The sequence below is a fragment of the Sorex araneus genome, chromosome 3 (genome assembly GCF_027595985.1).
Source record: "Sorex araneus isolate mSorAra2 chromosome 3, mSorAra2.pri, whole genome shotgun sequence".
In the NCBI taxonomy this organism is placed as follows: domain Eukaryota; kingdom Metazoa; phylum Chordata; class Mammalia; order Eulipotyphla; family Soricidae; genus Sorex; species Sorex araneus.
In genome coordinates, this window is record NC_073304.1 from 28,896,267 (window position 1) to 28,918,930 (window position 22,664).

A 22,664-nucleotide genomic window follows, 5' to 3' on the forward strand; every position below is an offset into this window, starting at 1 on the left:
CTCTCAGCTACTTTATATTCCACATATGAGTGCAATCTTTCTATGTCTGTCTCTTTCTTTCTGACTCATTTCACTCATCATGATACTTCCCATGTTGATCCACTTATATGCAAATTTCATGACTTCATGTTTTCTGACAGCTACGTAGTATTCCATTGTATAGATATACCAGAGTTTCTTTAACCAGTCATCTGTTTTTGGCACTCTGGTTTTTTCTATATTGTGGCTATTGTAAACAGTGCTGCAATGAACATAGAAATGCAGATGTCATCTCTACTATAGCTTTTTGCCTCTCCGGGATATATTCCCAGGAGTGGTATTGCTGGGTCAAATGGAGGCTCAATTTCTAACTTTTTGAGAATCGTCCATATTGTTTTCCAAAAGGGCTGAACCAGTTGGCATTCCCACCAGCAGTGAAGAAGAGTCCCTTTCTCCCCACATCCACGCCAACACCGGTTGCTTATGTTTTTTGAGATGTGGGCCAGTCTCTGTGGTGTGAGATGGTATCTCCTTGTTGTTTTGATCTGCATCTCCCTGATGATTAGTGATGTTGAACATTTTCTCATGTGCCTCTCAGCCATTCGGATTTCTTCTTTGGAAAAGTTTCTGTTCATTTCATCACCCCATTTCTTTTATCAGGTTGGCAGTTTTCTTCTTGTGGAGTTGTCTGACCAATTTTACTTACCATGATGTACCTAGTTTTCACTCATGTTGTTGTAAATGGCAGGATTTATTTCCTTTTTGTGACTGAATAACATTCCATTATGAATATGGCCCACACTTTCTTTCTTCATCCATGGATACTTAGTTCATTTTCATATTTAGTTAACATGCGTGCAAATCAAAACTACAAGAAAGATATGACCTAATACCTATTAAGATGACTATTACTAAAAAGAACAGAAATAACAAATGCTGGCAAGGACGTGAAGAAAGGGAAGTCTTGTTCTCTATTGGTAATAGTGTGAATGAGAGCAGGTCTTGTGGGACACAGTATACAGATTCCTCAAATAATTTACACAGGCTAGCTATACCATGATCTCACTTCAGGATATGTGTTTTTGTGCGTATGTATATATATAAATTATATGTGTGCATTTATGTACAAATTTTGAGAAAATGGTTTTGTTTTATATATATAGGAAACAAAATCATTTTCTCAAAATATAGTTTCATATATATGAAACAAAATAATTTTCTCTAAGTGACTCTATACTTCCATATTCTTTGTAATGTTATTTACAATAGAAAAGATATGGAAACAATCTAAATATTTATCCATAAAAAATGATGATTAAATACTCCAATGCAGTGATTAGAGTGTTTTGTTTATAAGATTGTGATAGTCCTGCTCTCCAAGAGAATTTACCAGAATTCACCTAATCTCTAGGTGGCTGGCCAGACCCAGCTAGATCTTGCAAAAAGAAGAGAGCTGTGGGAAGTGTTTCACACTAGCATGTGCATACCTCCTCCTCACAGGCAGAGTGGGTAGCATCACACCATTCAAACAAGAAGTGCTGTCAGCATGAGCCATCCTGTGTCAAGGATGGCTGACATCCTGGCCAACACCTGCCTGGACAGGTGGAATCTGGTAATATGAGAATCATTTGGACACTGCATCTGAAAAGTGGGATAACTGGCACTCTACCGTAATATTTCAAACACAAAGACCAAGAGCTCTAGCAACTCAACATGCTCTTTTTTAAAAAATGCACATAGGAAACAAAATCTCTTCAATAATCTACTAGTAAAAGATCCACCAATAAGGTAACATATTATTCAGTGACTGAACAGCCACACTTGGGGACCATGCCTAGCATGTGAGTGTGCTCTTGTTTCTGAGTCATCTGGTAGATGCAGTCCCTGGTTAGAATTAACTCTGTGAGCTCTGGGGAATGAGTCAGCACCAGGCATCATTACTGGATCTTGATTCCTACAGAAATGATGTCTTAGGATGGATGTTTTCAGAAGCTGCCTCAGTTTGTTTGTTTTTTATTGAATAACCATGAGGTACAGTTACAGACTTAGAAACTTTCATGATTATGTTTCAGTCATACAACGATCAAGCACCAAACCCCCCTCTAGGGCCCATTTCTTCTTAATCCTATGACACAGAGGCTGCTCTGGAAGGGGCCAGCTAGTACCTATTTTAGTCTTTGCTGCGCGGTCTCCGTCCCCATCACTCCACTACTCTGAAGCAGCACAATGAAAGTCAATAAAAGCCCTAGCTAACAGATAAATTAATGGTGTGCTGTATTTCTCTAGAACTTGACTTAGGAACACTGAAACTTGAATTTCACAGCATTTTCACACATTATGGAACACAAGTTCTCTTTCAATTTTTTCCAACCCTTTCAAAATGTAAAATTCACCTTTAGTTCAAGTTCTGTGCAAGAGCCAGCAGCCGGACAGATTTTACCCGTGATTTTCAATGGCTGGACGCACAGCCAGGCTCGAACCAGCATCAGTTGGCAACAGTACAAAGATTGAAAACCTCTGGACTGGCTCTGAGGGCAGGTTGTTGGCTGGTCAACTGCTCTCCCAAACTTGTGTCATGCCAACAGTCAAATCCAGCAAGGTGGCTATAAACACTCATACGGGGGTACCTTTGGTCAGCCATGTCACCACTCAATGGGTAAAAGCAGGGTATCAGCAGAGCCTTGAGCAGAGGGCACATGTACTCAGGGAGGAAAGTGAAAGGTGCCAGGTTCTTTGGGATGGCATCAACCCAGTGGAAGGGCAATTCTTCTACTCCACTGTCCAGCCAGCTATGAAAATGTTCATATTAAAATATTACTCAGTACCACAAATTTTCCTCTCACGGCAGAGCCTGGCAAGCTACCCATGGTGCATTCGATATGCCAAAAACAGTAAGAACAAGTCTCACTTGGAGACATTACTGGTGCCCGCTCAAGCAAATCTATGAGCAACAGGATGACAGTGATACAGTTGATACCAAAATTTTAACATCATCTGAAATATGAAGAGACAGGAGACCAGTCCTCCTGGTCCTTGTTTCTACTGTCCATGGAGGGGAGAGAGAAGGCAGTTAGGATAGGAACTATCCTAACTGATTTTCAACTATGATTTTCAACTATGACAATGATAGTTGAAAATAATCACTCTGGACAAGAGTTGAGTGCTAAAACTAGGTAAAGGGATATTACTGATAACCTATCAGTACCTGTATTGCAAACCATAATGCCCAGAAGGAGAAAAAAAGTGAGAGAGACAGAGAGAGGGGGAGGGAAAGAGAGAGAATGAGAGAGAGTGAGAGAGAGAAGAAAAGTGCCTGCCATAGAGGCATGTTAGGGTGGTGGTGGGGGATGGGGGTGGTGGCAGGAGAGAAACTAAGGGCATTGGTGGTCGAAAACATACACAGGCGAAGGGATGGGTATTGAGAAACTCTATGACTAAAACCCAATCACGAACACCTTTGTATCTGTGTGTCTCACTGTGATTCAATTAAAAAATACTACATAAATAAAATGACAGGAGACCTACAAGAATGCCACTCTGTAGGGGATGCCAGCAAAAGCTTTTCTGCATTTCTTTTAAATAACCTGCTTGCTTGTGATCTCTCATGGGCAAGTGCTTGTCTAGACCTCAAACTGGGTCTAATCTGGGAACACAGAGGGAAAGGGGGTCTTTAACTTTAGGTGCCTGATCATCCCCACTGCCAGCAGGAGAAGGACACCCCTATTCAGCTCTTAAATGCACTTGAGCCAATGCAAAAGGATCTCTTCATACAGGTTCGATTTAGGTTGCCACACAATTATCACCCTAAATTCTTCAAGGATAACCCTTCAGCACCTCCCCTTTCTAACTATGAAAAGAAAAATAGAATTCACTCAATACCTCCATTGCAAACTATGACATCCAACAGGAGAAAGAACAAAAGGGAATGCCCTGCTGCAGAGGCAGGGTGAAAGAGAAAGAACAAAAGGGAATGCCCTGCTGCAGAGGCAGGGTGGGGTGGTGGGGGGTTGGGGTGGGGTGGGGTGGCGGGAGGGATACTAAGAACATTGGTGGAGGAGAATGGGCACTGGTGGAGGGATGTAAACGAAATGCAAACACGAAAGTTCATAAGTTTGTAACTGTACCTCACGGTGATTCACTAATAAAGATTATTTTTTAATGAAAAAAATCATTTCCCTTCCCTTTACTCAGCTAGAGTGTAAGAAGTAAAATAATGCCTCTCTCCAAAATGTTTCTAGCTGAATACTTCCAAACCATGACTATTGGCCTTAAGGAAGCAAAAGGGACTTTGCAGATACATATCCATTAAGGATTTTAAGATGGGCAAGTTATCTTGGAGTATCTTGGTGGGGTCCGTGTGAATAAAAGTTTTTGCTAAAGGAAGGAAGGAAGGTCAGAGTTAGAAGTGATGAGATGGAGATGCCCCAAGCTCAGGTCAAAGGTTTGTTGAGGAATGTGGGCAACTTCTAGATGCTTGGGGAGGAAGGGGGAGGGAAAGAAGAAAATAGGTTCTCCCCCAGAGCCTCCAGCAGGAAGATAGCCCTGCCAGATCATTTTAGACCTCTGACTCCCAACCTGTAAGACAATATGTATTTCTGTTTTGGTTTTAGCTAATAAATTTGTGATACTTTGTTAGAGCAGCCACAAGGAACTAATAGGGGCTGCTATTTAAAATGTCAATAGTCAGGCTGGAGTGATAGTACAATGGGGAGGGCGCTTGCCTTGCATGCAGTCAATCCAGGTTCAATCCCCAGAATCCCATATGGTTCCCCAAGCCCACAAGGAGTGATTCCTGAGTGCAGAGCCAGGAATTAACCCCTGAGCACCACCAGATGTGGCCCCAACAAACAAACAAACAAAAATGCCAGCAGCTAAGTATAATTACTGATAACTTGGCACTTTATCTCATTACACCTCACCCCAAAGGATGAAAGGAGAGTTCTACCCCTTCCTCATGCCCGGTGATCTCCAGCAAAGGAAGCTCAACAGGAGCAAGTGGGCAGCAGAGAGGCCATCCGCTCAGAAACCAACATCCACAGGGATGGCAGAGGATGAGATAGAAATGGAATATAACTTATTTATAGCCATGCTGCCTCCCCTCACCAGTGTGTGACAGAAGAGCTGTTTTAAAGTTTTCTTCTTCAAACTTGGCTACAGAACTTGGCTGCGTCTCAGAACTGTGCTTTTGTATTTAGCTTAAGACTATAAGAAGCAACCCCATGGTTAAACTGTAGGCAGACGTGGAGCGGGCAGGAAAATGCAGTAGGGAGTGGAAAGAGGTTGAAATGTGATTCTTATTTAGTTAGTTTCTTAAAGAAAAACAAATCAAGAATAAATTCCAAATATCCCAGCATTGAGGAACTCAAGATAATGATACTATTGCAAAGCTGGTCAGACAGATGGTGTTGAGAGGAGAGAGGGAAGCACGACCTGGCTCTAATTAGAAAGCTCTTTCCTCTGAAGTTTAATGACACAGAATTTTCACAGCCCAGAGAAGCCCAGTTTCTATATCCAGAAACTAATACAGAACCAATACAGTTGAGATATCAATCATGCCTTTTGACTTAAGATGTCTAAATGTCAGTAATAATAAATAAGAGACTGAAAATTTAAAGAATTGCACATTATCCACTGGGATTATGCAACTTTTAAAATTACGATTATCAAAGTGAAAGTAAAGTGAAATTTATTAGTTACACAGGCGGGGGGTGCTAAGGGTGGGGGGGTTAGGGGCGTGGGGGGCGGGGTGGAGCTATACTGGGATTCTTGGTGGTGGAATATGAGCACTGGTGAAGGGATGGGTATTCGAGCATTGTATAACTGAGATTTAAATCTGAAAACTTTGTAACTTTCCACATGGTGACTCAATAAAAAATTTAAAAAAAATAAAATAAAATATTTAAATAAATAAATAAATAAATGTATGTTTGGAAGAACTCGCTAGTGAAAAAAAATAAAATTACGATTATGATGACACACAGCAGCAAAACACAAAATAGTGCCTCCACCATGATCACCCATTAAGTGAATAACTCATATCAGATACAAATTGATACAAGAAAATATACCACAGATTCCAATATAAACTATAACCATGTTTGTAAAGTCAAGATATGTGAATTCCTGAAAATTCTGTGGTTTGATTCTTTCTAAGTTGAATTATTACTTTTAAAATGAAAAATAGTTATTTTTCTAAAGAAAAGGAGAAAAAACAGCAGTCGTCAGGAAAGCTCAGCTTTACCAATACCCAATGCTGTGAATTTCAGAACTTAAAATGGTGTGTTTCCTTATTTCAAGATGTCCATATGAAGAATGAATATACTGGATACAACTTCAAGATTTAGTATTATAAAACACACTGTCTCTTAAATATATCTGATGCTTTCTTATCCACACAAATTTGCACACACCACTCCAACCATCTAGAATCTTTTCTTGGCTCTTTTCTACCAAACCAAATCCTACCCTTCCTTAAAGATGCAATGCAAGCCATCGCTCTGCAAATTTCTTGTTCCTGTCCTTCTGTACAGCCTCGCCAATGCTCCTATAATCAATCACAAACAACCTTGATATTTCCTTTTGGTTTACATAATTCAATTTAAAAATCACACAGACTTCGGAATAAAGCAAACCAAGATGCAAGTCCCAATGCCAGTTATTGACTCTGTCTGCCCCTCTGCTTCCTTACCTGTAATAGAGGGTGAACAGCCTTCATAACAAGTTATTCTGGTAATGATTTGATGTCTCTGTGCACCTGCACAGTAGCTTGTTTGTATCTGAGAGGATAATCAAAAAGTGCTAGGAATCTTCCTTAATCCTACACTACTCTTGGGCTACACAGGCTGTAAAGTCTGCAGGACAGGAATCAGTTGTGATAGACTATTTTTTAACCCCTTCTGCCCATAACAGTATGTGGAGGATAAAGTACTGCACCTGGCCAGAAACAGATGTTGATTAAATTTTTTAATTATTTTTTTGCCAGAAGCATACATTTCAGGCAGAGACCAATTAGAAATGATTGTGACTTGTACTGTGTCCTCCCTAAAAGATATTTTGAAATTCTAACCCTGGGTACATGTGTATGGGAACTCACACAGAAACTGAGTCATGGCAGATGGAATCAGTAAGAAAATAGTCTACATGGGACTGTTTGTTTAAGAGTGGGCCTTAAATCCCCTGGCTTGAGTGCTTTCAGGAAGATTCTGTGAAAACCTGGAAGTTGACATGCTGACAGAAGTGAAGACAGAGGTGTTGCAGGGATGCAGCCACAAGCCAAGAAACAAGTAACAGTGATGGCCATGAGGACTGAGGAAGCAGCGAGGGTTCTCCCCATGAGCTTTCCAGGGAAGCATGATTCCACACTTCTAACCCCCCTGGGCTGTGAGAGACCAGATTGCCTTGTGCTAAGCCTCCTGGTTTGAGGGAATTTGTTGCAGCATTATTGTCCAAGAAAGTTAGCCGAGAGGTGCTCATATGTACTAGACTGACACATAGAAGCTGCTTCTTTTCTTCCAGCCCAAGTAAGATTTCCTCCAGAGAAACCTTGTTTTCAGGTATACTTCATGTAATTTTCCTGTTTGTTGCCTACTGTTCCAGAATTTCGCAGGACTAGTCTGGGAATGTTACATGTCATTCTATTGGGAATGGTAGGTGTCATTCTATTATAGTAATGACATTACTCTTTAGAGTCTCTCTCCTTATGCTAATCCCAGTGACAGGAGCCACCCATTCCGCAGACCCAAATCCTGGACATGAGCCTCAAATACTTTTTTTTCTTACTGTATAAGTCAATGCTGCTTCCCAAATACACTAGTGGATTTCACACCTTCCTTTATCTCCACCACCCTTTATCTCAGAGAAATTAATCGCTAGGGGAAGTATATTTTATTTCTTGGGTTTGGAGGAGGGTTGGGGGGAGAGGGTTCTGATTTTTTTGTATTAAATTACTGAGGGCTAGAGCGATAGCATAGTGGGTAGGGCGCTTGCCTTGCATGCAGCCAACCCGGGTTCAATTCCTCCGCCTCTCTTGGAGAGCCCAGCAATCTACTGAAAGTATCCCGCCTGCACAGCAAAGCATGGAAAACTACCCATGGCGTATTCAATATGCCAAAAAAAGTAACAAGTCTCACAATGGAGACGTTACTGGTGCCTGCTCGAGCAAATTGATGAGCAATGAGATGACAGTGACAGTGATTAAATTACTGTGAGATATGCACCTATAAACTTGTTTATGATTGGGTTTTCGTCATATAATGTTTCAATCGGGATTGGGCCTCCTCTGCCCAGATTTCCCATTTCCCAGTAGCTAGGCGGTCACACCCAGGGACTGCCCTCGGCATCGTGTGATCCCATCAATGGCCAGCATCCAGAGACTTAAAAGCAAGCTCCCGGGAGCTCTCAGCAGATTTGCGGCCGCATGATATCTTATAGCCTATTTCTCCTTCTGGGAGAACCTCACAAACTACCGAGAGTTGGGGCCGGAGCGATAGCACAGCGGGTAGGGCGTTTGCCTTTCACGCGGCTGACCCGGGTTCGATCCCCGGCATCCCATCTGGTCCTCCAAGCACCGCCAGGAGTAATTCCTGAGTGCAAAGCCAGGAGTAACCCCTGAGCATCGCTGGGTGTGACCCAAAAAGAAAAAAAAAAAACTACCGAGAGTTTCCTGCCCACATGGAGAGCCCTGCAAACTCCCCATGGTGTATTCATATGCCAAATCCAGTAACAAGCTGGGTCTCATTCCCCTGGCCCTGAAAGAGCCTCCAATGTGGCATCATTGGGAAGGATGAGCAGAGAGAGGCTGCTAAAATCTCAGGACTAAGACAAATGGAGACGTTATCGAGACCGCTTGAGAAATTCGACGATCAATGGGATGATGATGATGATGATGATGATGATGATGATGATGATGATGATGATGATGATGATGAATATTCCAACACCCATGCCTTTGCTAGAAGAAAAGTGCCTGCTGTAGAGGCAGATTGGGGATGGGGGTTGGAAGGAGGGAAACTTGTAAGTATCATTTCTTAAAGCCTGTTGCATGCAAGGCAAGCACACTATCCACTGTATTATCTCTCTGGCCCTAGAACTCATTTTTTAAAAAAGAACTAGACATTTTTAAAAAGACAAAATAATCTAGCATTGCATTGTCCATAATATTCAATGATACCCTATCCATAATAATTTGAAGTATCTGTTATAAATTTAGAATACCTCTAATTTTAATACACTTCAGGAATTAAATGACAAATTTTTTTAATTAGGACAATAAAAACTATGAAAAAATAAATAAAATTTTAGAACTTATGAAACAATTAAGTTATGACCTCAATGGGATTTACTTAACTGCATATTAGATACAGTTTAGAAAAAACTAGTAAAATGGAAGATAAATTTATTAGAAAATACCTATATTGAAACACAAACACGCAAAAAAAATTAAAAGTAGAGAAAGGAACATAAACACAGAAGAAAAATCATAACTTATAAAACAGAATGACAAGCAGGTAAAAAAGAGATAATAGGATGTAATCATTTTTCGAAGAGTTAATGGCTGAGATTCTTCTAAGCATCAAATTAAAAAGAAATGTTTCCATAGGACATTGGTGGAGGGAAGCAGGAATTTTGGAATGATTTATTCATAAAAGTATTATTTAAAGTATCAGAAATAATGTTTCCTCAATAAAAATGGGAAAATAAAAGAAAAATAATCACTTGAAACTTAAGTAGTTTCACAAGGTAATGTTTCTTCAATAAAGGGGGGATGTTGTTAATACTACTGAGACTAAATCTAAAGGAAAATATTTTGTACTTAAACTTCTAAATTCCAAGTGAAAGAAACTGTAAAAGCAGTCAAAAACAAAAAGAGAAAGAGAGAGAGACAGAAAGAAAGATTATATTCAAAGAGTTAAAACTGACAACTAACTTCCCAACAGAAATAATGAAAGTCAAAAGACTAGAAAAGTTATTATCAAGATGTAGGAATAAAATGCCTGACAATCCACGATTCTTTACCTTGAAAAATAAAAGCAGTCTTCAAAAATGACAATGAAACATGGATTTTTTGAAATAACAAAATGCTCTGAGTTTGTACTTGCTCTCCCTCCCACCTTTCCAGGCTTCTCTTAGCCAAGTTAGAGAATCCAAAGCCAGAGGTCCAGGAAGTTAAGGAAATGGATTTGTACAGGGCAGTCTTTGGGACTGAGGGGATGGTGCCCGAGGATGGAGGTACAGGGGAAGATACCCACTCAGTGCCCAAAGTCAGCTTGATGTGAAAACTCTTTTATGATCTGCTCCTAATCTTTCTATTCTGCTTTATTTCTCAAGCCTGCATCACAGAAACCTGCCTCCAAATAAATGGCCCCTTGTTTTCCAGAATGTAGTAAACATCACAACTTCATCCCTTGGCATGTTATTCTGCCTTTTACACTTTTCTCTTCTCCACTCTACTAATTCATTGCTATTCATCTTTCAAAAGCTTAAGCTGTATCAATGTCATTGTCACTCTGATTCGTTCTCAGATATAGACCACATGACCCCTTCATTTGTCTACCGGTACTGCGTCATTCAGTACATCTTTGTCCCTCTGCCCTGTGGATTTATCCAGGGACTAGCACTCATCTTGTCTTCCTAGGCAGCTAATAATAGTGTCTGAAATACAAATGCAGTTTCTAATTCTTCTCATGTTTTGGTCACCAGTATCTGTGGGTTCCCTGATTTTCAGTGGTGTCAGCCTCTACAATTGCTTTCTATGAATTCCAAAGCAACATGTTCCTCCCAGCTTTCTTTCTTGCATTGCTTCTTCCAGACCACATTATCCCCTTTTCGTTGCATACTGCTGCCTATGGGACTAAAACTGCATTTATTTTCTGAAAATATTCTGGAACCAACTTCCGCCCAGGAATTCAAGGGTCTTAGATTATTAGAAGTGGTGACCCTTGGGGAATCACACAACAACACAAAGGCTAGACCCAAATCCCAGCAGAAATAGAGTCAATCACTAGGACACTCTCAAGGCAGTTAAAAGACAAGAACATTAATATATAAGTACAATGGCGGCTTCTTCTTCTTCTAAAACCCCTATTTTTTCCATAATACTGCTGGCGACGGGCTGTGATGCTATTTAAACACAATTCCCGGAACCTACATAATATGTATTACTGAGAAATGGTAACTGTACAAGCAAGAAACATAGGTAAAGGAGATATTTTAATCGTTGAATCATTACAACTAATCTTTTCCTTCTGATTCCTGATTCTGTAGGGTTTTATCTAAATTCAGTTGAGTTTGCTTGTAACTGACTAAAATATTTCCACTAAAGTTCAAAAGACCATCAAACACATACAAAACCTCACAATGGTGTTTTGAACTTAGTTTTGATCTAACTAAGTTCAGTATTAACTTCTAGAAGACCAGAAGTTGCAGGATGAAACTTTGAAATCCTTACATAGAGACTTGTGGCATTATCTAGTCACTTCACTATATAGAAGAAAAAATCAAGCCAAAGTAATATTTTATTTATTGGTATTTTGGTGGCTGTAAAGGATTCATTTTATGCTTTTTTCTATTTTACATAAATGCTGAATGAATTTTCCTTCATAGAATATAGCTCATAACTGGGAAGATAAGAAGAAAAGAAGAAAGGAGGAAGACAAAATAAGAAAGAGAACCTGGAAGATGATATAACTCACCCAGGGTAATAAAGTGGTATGTGTGAGTTCTGGGACCAGATATCCTGAGTGTTTAGCTTCCTGTTTTGTCATCCTTAATCACACTGTACTGCCTCCTGACCCGAGTTTAGCTACAGTTTCTAAACCTACCATTCAATTGCCCACAATTGTACCAAATAAAATTACTAGTCCAGTTGGAAATTTGTCAGGAGACATTATTAACACCATTTGAAGAACCGAAGAAAGCATCCTACTCTTCTCAAAATATATCCTAGTTATATAAGAAAGTGAGCATTTCAGAAAAATTTTATTCAAGTACTGGCAAGTAGAAGGAAGCTGGAACATTACAAATGCTCTAAGTTAACATAAGTCAAATCTTCAAAGATTAAAAAAATGTGTATATATATAATAAACAAAAAGGTTCCATACAATATTTTTAATTTATTTAATTTAACCAGTGGCTGCTGAGCCCCAGCCATGTGGCAATGAGAATTCTTGACTAATGACATAATAGTGGAAACAATGCCAGTGCGTGTCATCAGGTTAGCTGGACACAACCGTGGTTTCACTGGAAACTGCTGAGTAACTGTAAAGCAATGTAAACAAAATATTCTTTTCATACTTCAGTTTTCTCTTCCATAGTATGAGGATGTCGGTTGAAAAACCATTAAAATGAAATCACAAAAATCCTTTAATTCTAATTCTATGACAAGAACCTGATACTCTTGAGAGACTGAAAGAAGTTGTGAAATATAAAACCCACTTTGGAACACCAACTTCCACATGACTTTGCCATGTGTACCCTACACAGATATTGGACAAGATGCTCAGTGCACTTCAAATTTAGGCAAGCATCAGATTCCCCTGCAAACATGATAAAATTCAAAGTAAAGGGCCCAGTTCAAATCCATTCCATGAAAGTATCTTTGGGTAAGGGTCTCCTTTAATGATAGAATTTTTATAAAGTATCCCGAATAATCAGGTTCAAATACCCTTACTATATTGGGTAACTCAATGACCCAGGATCTTTTGGCTCCATGAATATAAAAACCGTTAATAGATCTGGGCAGCTTGATAAATAATTAAGGTTTTGTTTTAAATAGATTTTTAATGTGATGAATACATTTTTCATACACACCTCCAATCCCAAATGTGAATATGAAGGATGAAAAACTAAATTAGAAAGTTCAAGTCAATAAATAAATCATGTCTTTGAAAAGTACAACTTCTCACGCTTAATGATAGAGAAAATATGGGAAGGAAATGAAAAGCATTCTAAAAGGGTATGGGCTTGAGAAACCCACCCATCGTTACTCATATGTCAGAAGGTTACCATCCTGAACGGCATTTAAAAGTCACAACAAAATTATGGACATAATCATCCTATTTAGTACTCAGAAGTCTATCCAAAAACTCCATTTCTCTAGATTTGGCTTTTTAAATGTCAACATCTGAATCAACACAACACAATCCAAGCCAAAATTTCACACTGAAAATGTCTGCCAGTGAGAAAAAGAAACAACAAACAAGAGAAAAAGAAAACAAAAATAAAATAACTATTTGTGTCATTTGTATCATTGTAATGTAAATTTAATTGAAGACATCTAAAATTTATTTGATTTTATAGCTATAAGCTTGAATAAATCACTTTCAAGAGGATGTCCTGAGTAAATGTTTGGCATTGCCTCTGGCCCTGAGATGCATTCTTTTCTGACATCCTCATGATCGTGTCCTCCAGGAAGTTTGACTTGGTCATAGCCCAGATGAGTTTAAAGCACTGGGAGTGTGTAAGTAGATAAATGCCTAGTGGTTCAAACACAACCAGGCTTTAGTTAGTCATATTACTAGATACAAATGATTCTAGGTCCCAAGTTTAACTGCAGTAAGTATACCTTCATCCTAATAGACTTATTGAAGAGACCCATAGTACCTTTTGAAACATTTCACTATTCATACTGAAAATACCATGCAATCACATATTCTCCACACAAATTTTGTCATGAGGAAAGCAAGGCATATTTTCAATCAAGAAACCAAATGATTAGTGCTCATTTCTTTAAATAACTAAAACAACAGGTAACATGGCTTCTAAATTTAATTTTGGAAAATGTCGCCCTCCCACTGACTAAAAAATAAATATTAAGTTCCCCAAAACCTGTGGGAAGTTTTTCCTTTCAACATAATGCCAAACATTCTAATGGAAAGGTGTTTGCATTACCTGACCTTTATCTTTCTTATTAACCTATAATAATCCATGGATTTTCAATATCATGAATAACATATAAATATTTATATTCTCTTGTCTTAAAAAAGTAATTTGCTGTAGAAGTGTGCCTTAGTCAAGTTACAAACAGTACCAACATTAATACATTTTACCATTGCTTTTTCTCCACGAGCCACTGTCTCAAAGATCTACAGATATAAAAGAATCAGAAACATTTCCAACTTCCAAGCCAAATGGGATGTATAATGTCTTATTGACTCTATCTAAACATATCTTCAAAAGAACTTCGTGAGTTAGCACCTATTTTCTTCTAGCTTCTCCTGGAGGTGGTTGTTAGAAATAAAGACTCACAGATGTGAACTAGTTGTCATTAGGTTACACCACTAGGAAGTGGTGGAAATTTTATTTCAATCAAAGTCTTCAAAAGCCCAAGCAAACTTCAATGCCCAAGTTCTTATAAGTGTGACACAGGGTTTCTCAGTTTGGGGTAGCTTACAAAGAAAATTGGGGCTGGAGTGGTAGCACAGCGGGTAGGGCGTTTGCCTTGCATGCGACCGACCTGGGTTCGAATCCCAGCATCCCATATGGTCCCCTGAGCACCGTCAGGGGTGATTCCTTAGTGCATGAGCCAGGAGTGACCCCTGTGCATCGACGGGTGTGACCCAAAAAGCAAAAACAAAAAAACCAAAAATTGTGGCTAAGCATCATTCTATCATTTGTATGCTTAACTACTTAGCTCCATTGATCTACTTATTCTTTGCTACAACTCAGTAAGTATCTCCCTTAGAGATGGCCTATGTAATCATTGAAAGCAAGGGACTAAGGAAGTTGACACCCAAAGCAAGAATAATTTTAAGATTTTATTTTTACAAAGATTAAAAAAAGAAAAATTACCATATTGATGGTGCAAGAATATCTAGTTCAGCATTGCACATATGATTAACATAGACTGAACATGGAGTCTGGCAGAATCCAAACTACTCAGAATTAGCAAAATAAACAGACATTAACTCATACCCCTTATTAGAATGTAATATATTTAGGTTAAATTTCACAAACACATAAACATTAAACAAAAGGCATAATAAGAGTCAGGTACTTCCTCAAATTCAGCACATGCACAAATAAGAATTATGTGGCAAAATTTCTTCCTTTAAAACACAATCTCCCAAATGCCCCAGATAAGATTAAGAGTTTCAATGTGTTTTTTTATCACCCAAGGTCATAAATATGGTCATCTTTGATTTTCTCTTTACCTCCTGATTTTAGTTATTGAGCTTTCAAATCATTTTTAATTTGGAGTCTTTTAATTCCTCAGCACAGTTGCACTCAATTTTTCCCCTGTGAGATTAGCAAACTCCAAGCTTCCTCACCAACACAGAAGTGCGCACTGCTCCCTCACCCAGAGTCTTCGATCTACTCTGACAACCATGCATTTGGCACATGAGGGCAAGCTCATAATCCCAATGAGAAACTGCTTCTACAATTCCTGGCACAACTGTTGCATGATTAAATTGCTCATAATTCAACATTTTAGAACCTGACACCATTTTAACCTCTCACTCCTAATCTCACCTCACCTACTCCTACTCATTTATCCTATGCCCAAAGCTTGCCTGCTCTGGTGTTCTTTGCATTTTCTAGCACTTGTCTCTTCTCAATGCAGCTTGACCCTAGAATGTTGATTTTTTCCTCCTTTCAGTTTTTCTGCAGAAAGCAATCCTACCAATTCCTGAAAACTGAGTTCAAAGAATCCTCCCCCTCAGGTCCATTCCTGACCTCTGACATCAGAAGTGAACATTCTCTCCTCTGAGATACCAGTCAATAATCTGCTTGCACTTATCATTCAGAAATTAAGACTCAGACTCCATTACAGTAAGTTATGTACATCTTCTATCACTGCACATACATCCTCCTCTCCCACAAGATCTAAACCAGACCTTGCATATATTATGGATTTGGAAAAAAATTATTAATAAATGCTACACTAAGGCTTTTACTCAGATGAACCAAAAGAGAATACTTCTCCATCTGCATTGCTTAGACAACTGTTAGTCGTTAAGAAAACTAAACTGCACCATATACCTTTTAAGTACTCTATACCACTCATGGCAAAACTGACTTGCTTGAATTTCAGAATTGAATAGAATGATACAAGAAGAAAATTCTATTCATTTACTAGACAAAGCAATTTAGGAAGAAGATATTTGTTGAACCAATACACCACAGCATGCAAATACACACAACTGTAGCACCCCAAGCATGAAACCAAACACCTTACTTTGCGGTAGACAATCATATTTGGAGAACTGTCCTCTGGGTCCGCAATCCCCACTGCTTTCTGATCCCCGAAACCCTGAGCCATCCTGGCGTCTTCGTTCAAACTGCAAGAGTAAATGAACAGACCATTAAGAGAGAAAAGAACTATATAAAGAAAGCTTTGAAATGCAAAGAACCAAGTTATCTTTTGACAGGTGCCTAGAAACCAAATATGATGCAATTTCTTATTTCTCCTTATTAATTTAAGCAGCATTACAAAAAATGTAGGGAATTAGGAAATGACTGTAGTGTTAATCCACCAACATGCATCTAATCCTAAATCATGCACCCTAAGGGTGATCGCAAGTCAACCTAAAATAATCTCCAGGGGCCTGAGCGACAGTACAGCAGTACAGCGGGGGGGGCAGAGGGGGCCGGCGGGGAGGGGCATTTGCTTTGCATGAAGCCAACCCAGGTTCAATCCCTGGCATCCCATATAGTCCCTCAAGCACTGCCAGGAGTAATTCCTGAGTGAAGAGCCAGGAGTAACCCCTGAGCATAACTGGGTGTGACCCAAAAAGTAAAATAATCTCCAGGACGACAAAGCCAATCATTCACATGTTGATTTGGACTTAACCAAAGCTCCTTTCTGAGCATTAAAATATAACATTTATCATCAGCAATGTATAAATCAAAAACAAGGAGATCCCACTCCATACATACTAGAAATAGTAATTTTTAAAAAATAAAATATCAACCATTGGCCAAAGTGTATAGAAATCAGATTTCTTATCCATTACTGGTAGGAATGTGAAGAGTAGCCAGTCACTGGGTCTTCATTCATCACCTGGAGATGGCACAAGAATCAAACTCATGGTTTCAGACTTTCAAGTCACGAATTTTTAGCCACTGAGCCTCCCAGATCTTTATAATTTACATAAAATGCTCCTAAGAGTCAAAGGTAAAGTTGTGAGTTTCAGGGCAATATTTTATAAAATGTGCTCATTGCTCCCCTCTATCAACTGTATCTCTTCACAGAACTGACAGCACAATACCCAACAACTGGACCCATTCTGAGAGAAATACAAGGTCTAAAATGACTACAATAACTCCGCCACAGCAGAAATCACAGAGAAGTGTGCGGCAGCACTGAGGTGCCATCAGGAAGCAGTTAGTCTCAAAGCATCAAGTCCCTTGACAATCTTCTGGTTGTGGCTGTCCACTTCACCTTATAGAGCTTCTAGTATCTTCTCCATCACAAAGCTAGTTCAGAAGTCCCATACAGACAACTTATATGTCTGCTTACTGCATTTACCATGACACCATGGATGCCACATCTTGATAGAGAAGCAAAATCTGGCAAACTTGCAAAAATAACCATTTTGTGATTTACTCAGGAATAATGAGAAAATATTGTTGTTACTTTTGGTAAAGAAAGTTTTGCAGGGGCTGGAGCAATAGCACAGCGTGTAGGGCGTTTGCCTTGCACACGGCCAACCCAGGTTCAATTCCCAGCATCCCATATGGTCCCCTGAGCACCGCCAGGGGTAATTACTGAGTGCAGAGCCAGGAATAACCCCTGTGCATCACCAGGTGTGACAGGTGTGACCAAAAATGAAAAAAAAAAGTTTTGCAAATCCATTTTATTTGAACCTAAGTAAGCGTGAATTTTATTCAAAAATTAAAGTAAAATGTCTGGATTTTAATTCTGTGAATTTTTAGCTCCACTAAGAAAAATTAAGTATCTTTGACTTTTATGTATATGGTTCCAGTGACCAAACCCAGAGCCACACTCAGGACCACACACAGGCAAATGTTCTACTACTAAGCTATACACTTCAGCCACAGCTTTCTTTTGGGGGGTAGGCACACTCAGTGGTGCCTGTGGACCATGTGGGTTTGAGACTGAGCCCACATGGTTCAGAACATGTGTGATCCAGCTCTTCAAGCCAACTCCCATCCCAATCCGATTTGCTCTTTCTAAAACCTGGGAAACATGTCAGTGAAACAACAGCAGCACATAGAATTTTTGAGCAAAGAAGCAAGTTCAATTCTTGATGAGACACTGTTTGACTGTGTGACTTTAAGCAATTTAAATAACCTACTGGGGTTTCCTTTTTAATTTCTTTTTAAAATAAGCCTCCTGGTGGTTCAAAGGACTGGCATGCATGCTTTGTGAGCAGGAGACTTCAGGTCAATTCTAGGAACTCTGTGATATGCAGCTGAGTATGGAGTGGAAAGTAGTTCTAAACACTGCTAGGTGTCTATGCCCACAAAAAAATTTTATAAAAACAATATGACATATTGGATTCCTACTCTGCACCCAGAACAAGCCCAGGCATCTTCTTTGACACAGCACTCATCGATAAAATGCAAATCCCCCTGACTGCTCTCAGGTAAGGACCAAATCGCTGAGTGTAAAAAGATCCTATAAAGCCATAAAACTCTTCCACAAATGTTATCACTAATCTAAGAGTCTGCCTGGGTTATTTACACAAAATTCATAGGCTTTCATCAAAGAAACTTTTATAAATACCAAACTTGACAGAAAAGGCCATTTCAATTTAAACTAAAAACTCAGAAAACATTTTATTATGAAGTAACAGTATCAAAGGTCATTCCATTATAACAAATTTGGGCAGAAGCTGGGGAAGAAAAGGGAATTTGTAATTTATGCTAAGAATTTAATTACCGAAGACACCCATCTGAATAGTGTGGCTTGCTTTCTTCACCTCCTGTGAATTAGTGCACATTTTGGAAGTTAGATAACATGACAAGACAAAGAGTATTCTTTTATCTCTACCCTCTGTAATATCAGTATTTCTAGTCCTAAGGTATAACATTAAACACTGATTATTATACTCATCAGTGGCTTCTAAAGATAAATGAACAATGCACTGCTTTGTTTTAAACAACTGTTTATTGGCCTACTCCTTTGCCTTAATACAGAATATGAAAAAACATGAAAAACAAAAATTGAGTCCATTTATGTATGCTCATTTGTCTATGTAACAGAGCTATTTGGGGTTTCTATTGCTTTATCCTAAAATGAACACTTTCACTTTAATGAGCATATTATCTTCTACCTAGAAATCTGTGCTATAACAGCTAGACTGGAAATGACCTAGAAACAATCGTGTCAGCCCTCCCATCTCCCATCCCTGGCCCTCTCCACCCCATACGCATGCACACACACACACACACACACGAGCACGCACGCACGTTCACACACACACACACACACACACACACACACACACACACACTGAGCAGAAACGTGTGGGTGAGAGCAGGCTGCTGGTCCATGATATGGATCTCAAACAGCTATGTAGATGCAAATCTCTACATTAAGAGTTTGAGTGAGCCTAGATAGTAGAAAACCCTCTGTTTCTGATTCCCTTCAACTGATTTTAAAGTTCACTGTCACTGTCACTGTCATCCCGTTGCTCATCGATTTGTTCGAGCGGGTACCAGTAACATCTCTCATTGAGAAACTTATTGTTACTGTTTTTGGCATATCCAATACACACGGGTAGCTTGCCAGGCTCTGCTGTGCGGGCTCCATACTCTCAGTAGCTTGTCGGGCTCTCCAAGAGGGGCGGATCCAGCCCAATCCAGTATAAAGAAAATATCAGGGGTGGAGTGATAGCACAGCGGTTGGGCATTCGCCTTTCATGCGGCCAACCTGAGTTCAATCCCTCCGTCCCTCTCAGAGAGCCCGGCAAGCTACCGAGAGTATCGAGCCCACACAGCAGAACCTGGCAAGCTACCCGTGCGTATTGGATACGCCCAAAACAGTAACAATAAGTCTCTCAATGAGAGACGTTACTGGTGCCCGCTTGAACAAATTAAAGTTCAGGCAAGTTATTTTATTTTTCCTGTTTTTTAACATTTTTGAGGTTAAAACATGGGTAGAGGAAAGGTGTTTGCTTTTCCCACGGATTGACCCAGCTTTGATCCTCAGCATCCCACATGGTTACCCAAGTACATCCAGAAGTAGTGCTCCCTGAGAGTAAAGCGAGGAATAAACCTAAGTCCTAAGTACCACCAGGCATGGCCCAAACCTATATATATATATATATATATATATATATATATATATGTTATATATGTTTTATATATAAACTTAGGGCTCATAAAGTTAAAAGACTCATTTTCATTGATTACAACATAGTATGGGGCTGGAGCGATGGCACAGCGGTTGGGCTTTCGCCTTTCATGCGGCCAACCCGTGTTTGATTCCTCCGCCCCTCTTGGAGAGCCCGGCAAGTTACTGAGAGTATGGAGCCTGCACGGCAGAGCCTGGCAAGCTACCCGTGCATATTGGATATGCCAAAAACAGTAACAATAAGTCTCTCAATAAGAGACGTTACTGGTGCCCACTAGAACAAATCAATGAGCAAGGGGATGACAGTGACAGTGACAATATAGCATAATTTTTTTAATTAATAAAACAAAGAGAGCAGTATTTGGGTGGAGGAGGAGCTCTGTACTCAGTGATCACTCCTGGTTCTGCACTCAGGGATCCCTCCTGGTGGAGCTCAGAGGACCATATGAGGTTCCTGGGACTGAACCCAGGTCAATGACATGTAAGGCAAGCACCCTTCCTGATACACTACTGCATTTTAATTTAATGAGAAAGAAAAACAAATCCTTCTTTAACGTAGTTTTACATATAAACATGTATATATATAACTATATATAATTATATTTGTATATATATCACTTGCATAGGCACCCAGTAAATAGTTCCAAAACTTTTAATATTTGGAGATATGTCTTTCTGAAAGAAAACATTTCAAAAATATTACTCCCCCAGAACGATTCATAGTGAGCAAAGAGGAAAACTAAACATGTGTTAGGGTTATGCATTTCACAATCTCTAAGACAAGAGAGCTTAGTGGTTACAAGCTGGCATCTGTCATTAGGCTAATCTACATCTGAATCAATCTAAACCCACTCACTAGTTGTGTGACTTCCCGTCTCTGTGCTTTTGTTTCCTTATCTGTCACAAAGTTCAGTTCTAACACAGTAGGCAGCCCACTGAACTTGGAAGTCTGGATCCACTGCCTGACAAATGGCTGTCAACCTACCAGGCCACAAATCTACATCCTGGGGCTGGAAAGATGGACTAGAAGTTAAGACGCTTGTCTTGCATGTGGCCAACCCCAGTTCAACACCCAGCACCATGCAATCCCCCAAGAACCCAGGGGTCACTCCTAAGCACAACCAGCAGGAATAGGCCCTGAGCACTGCCTGGTGTGACACAAAAGCCAACATTAATGATTTTGTTTTTTTAATCAGCATCATTTAAATTCCCTCCAGCTCTGACCTCACATTTCCAAGTTTCTTTCAGAGGCTCATCAGAATATTTTATGCTACTTCCTTTCTTTCTTTCTTTCTATTGTGGCTGCCCACATCCTAGCCCATCTCTATTAATGGCAGCAGACGGCGTTCATGCTGGACTTCTCCAAAAGCCACACATTTCGGGAAGAATGACTCAGAGGCCTCCCCATGATGCAATCCCTCCATCTGCCACTAGGTGCCGCAGGACTCAACATTTATTCCTGCAATATCCCGCTTTTATAAAGCTCCCCGGAAGGCCCTGGAAATGTAAACATAACTCAGACAAGATGCGCTCTGCTTAACATGTGCAGAGTCCAGGAGCTGTGATGACATGTCCATAAATGCAGGGTAGTCAAGAGTGTAGGTATTCATTTATGACAATGCCAGGATAGGAGAGGTGGAGACGGGGCTGTGGCAGCTAAGATCTGAGCAGAAGGGTAGACGGAAGTCTAGGAGAGGTATAAGAGGACAGCACAGCCTTGGAAATATAGACCCAACCCCCCACCCCCAGAAGTAGAAGACATCCAGGGAGTGAGGAACAATAATAATTTGATTTTGAGGAGACTAAACAGGAAATAGTGTAGAAAGTGAAATAACAAAATCCAGGCCTATGGGAATTCACACAAAGCATTTAGTCATGCATTTAGTCAAGAATCCCCTCTACTGAAGGGCCAGTTCTGCGTGAGCCAAGCCCTTGTCAGTGGGGCTCACCCCCCTATCCCTGGTACCTAGAGCAAGGCCTGGCTCATAGAAGATACTCAAGTACCTTTTAGGGAATGAGAACTGATTATAATCCACCAAGATATGGCGAGCTCCTTCTGGAACACTCATGTGGCACACAAGCCGTTCTAAACCTTCCAGCAAAGAAGGCTTCTTATCAATCAAAACCTAAGGAAACACAAATGAAAATATCTTTCCCCCAGCATTCACAAATTTGGGCTATCCCTAAGTCCAGAAATTCACTTTTGGAATCCATGAGCAATTTAGTTAAGAAGAAGTCTGTAGGAGGGTGGAAAGGAGAATGAGGAGAGACCCTGAATAACAGAATAATTCAGCTTTATGACTCAGGTTAGGAAATCTTTAGAAAGTCAGGACTGCAATTTACTCCAAACTTACATCACAGTTATAGTTTGCAGTTACAATCAACACCAGTTGTTTTTCTTCTCACACCAGCCTCTCTGCTGGAA

At 39.8% G+C, this 22,664-nt stretch overlaps 1 protein-coding gene across 11 annotated transcripts in view; it reads right to left on the reverse strand.

Moving 5' to 3' along the window:
- The window catches only part of RGS6 (regulator of G protein signaling 6), a 561,022-nt gene that overhangs the window by 514,725 nt on the left and 23,633 nt on the right, over nt 1-22,664 (reverse strand). For all 11 annotated transcript variants that reach the window (XR_008629102.1, XM_055129995.1, XM_055129998.1 and 8 more), the window contains exon 2: nt 16,154-16,256. Coding sequence is in view for 10 of the 11 variants with exons in the window: in XM_055129995.1 (XP_054985970.1) it covers nt 16,154-16,256 (103 nt within the window). In the remaining variant the exon portion in view is untranslated. The remainder of the gene's footprint in view (nt 1-16,153; nt 16,257-22,664) is intronic.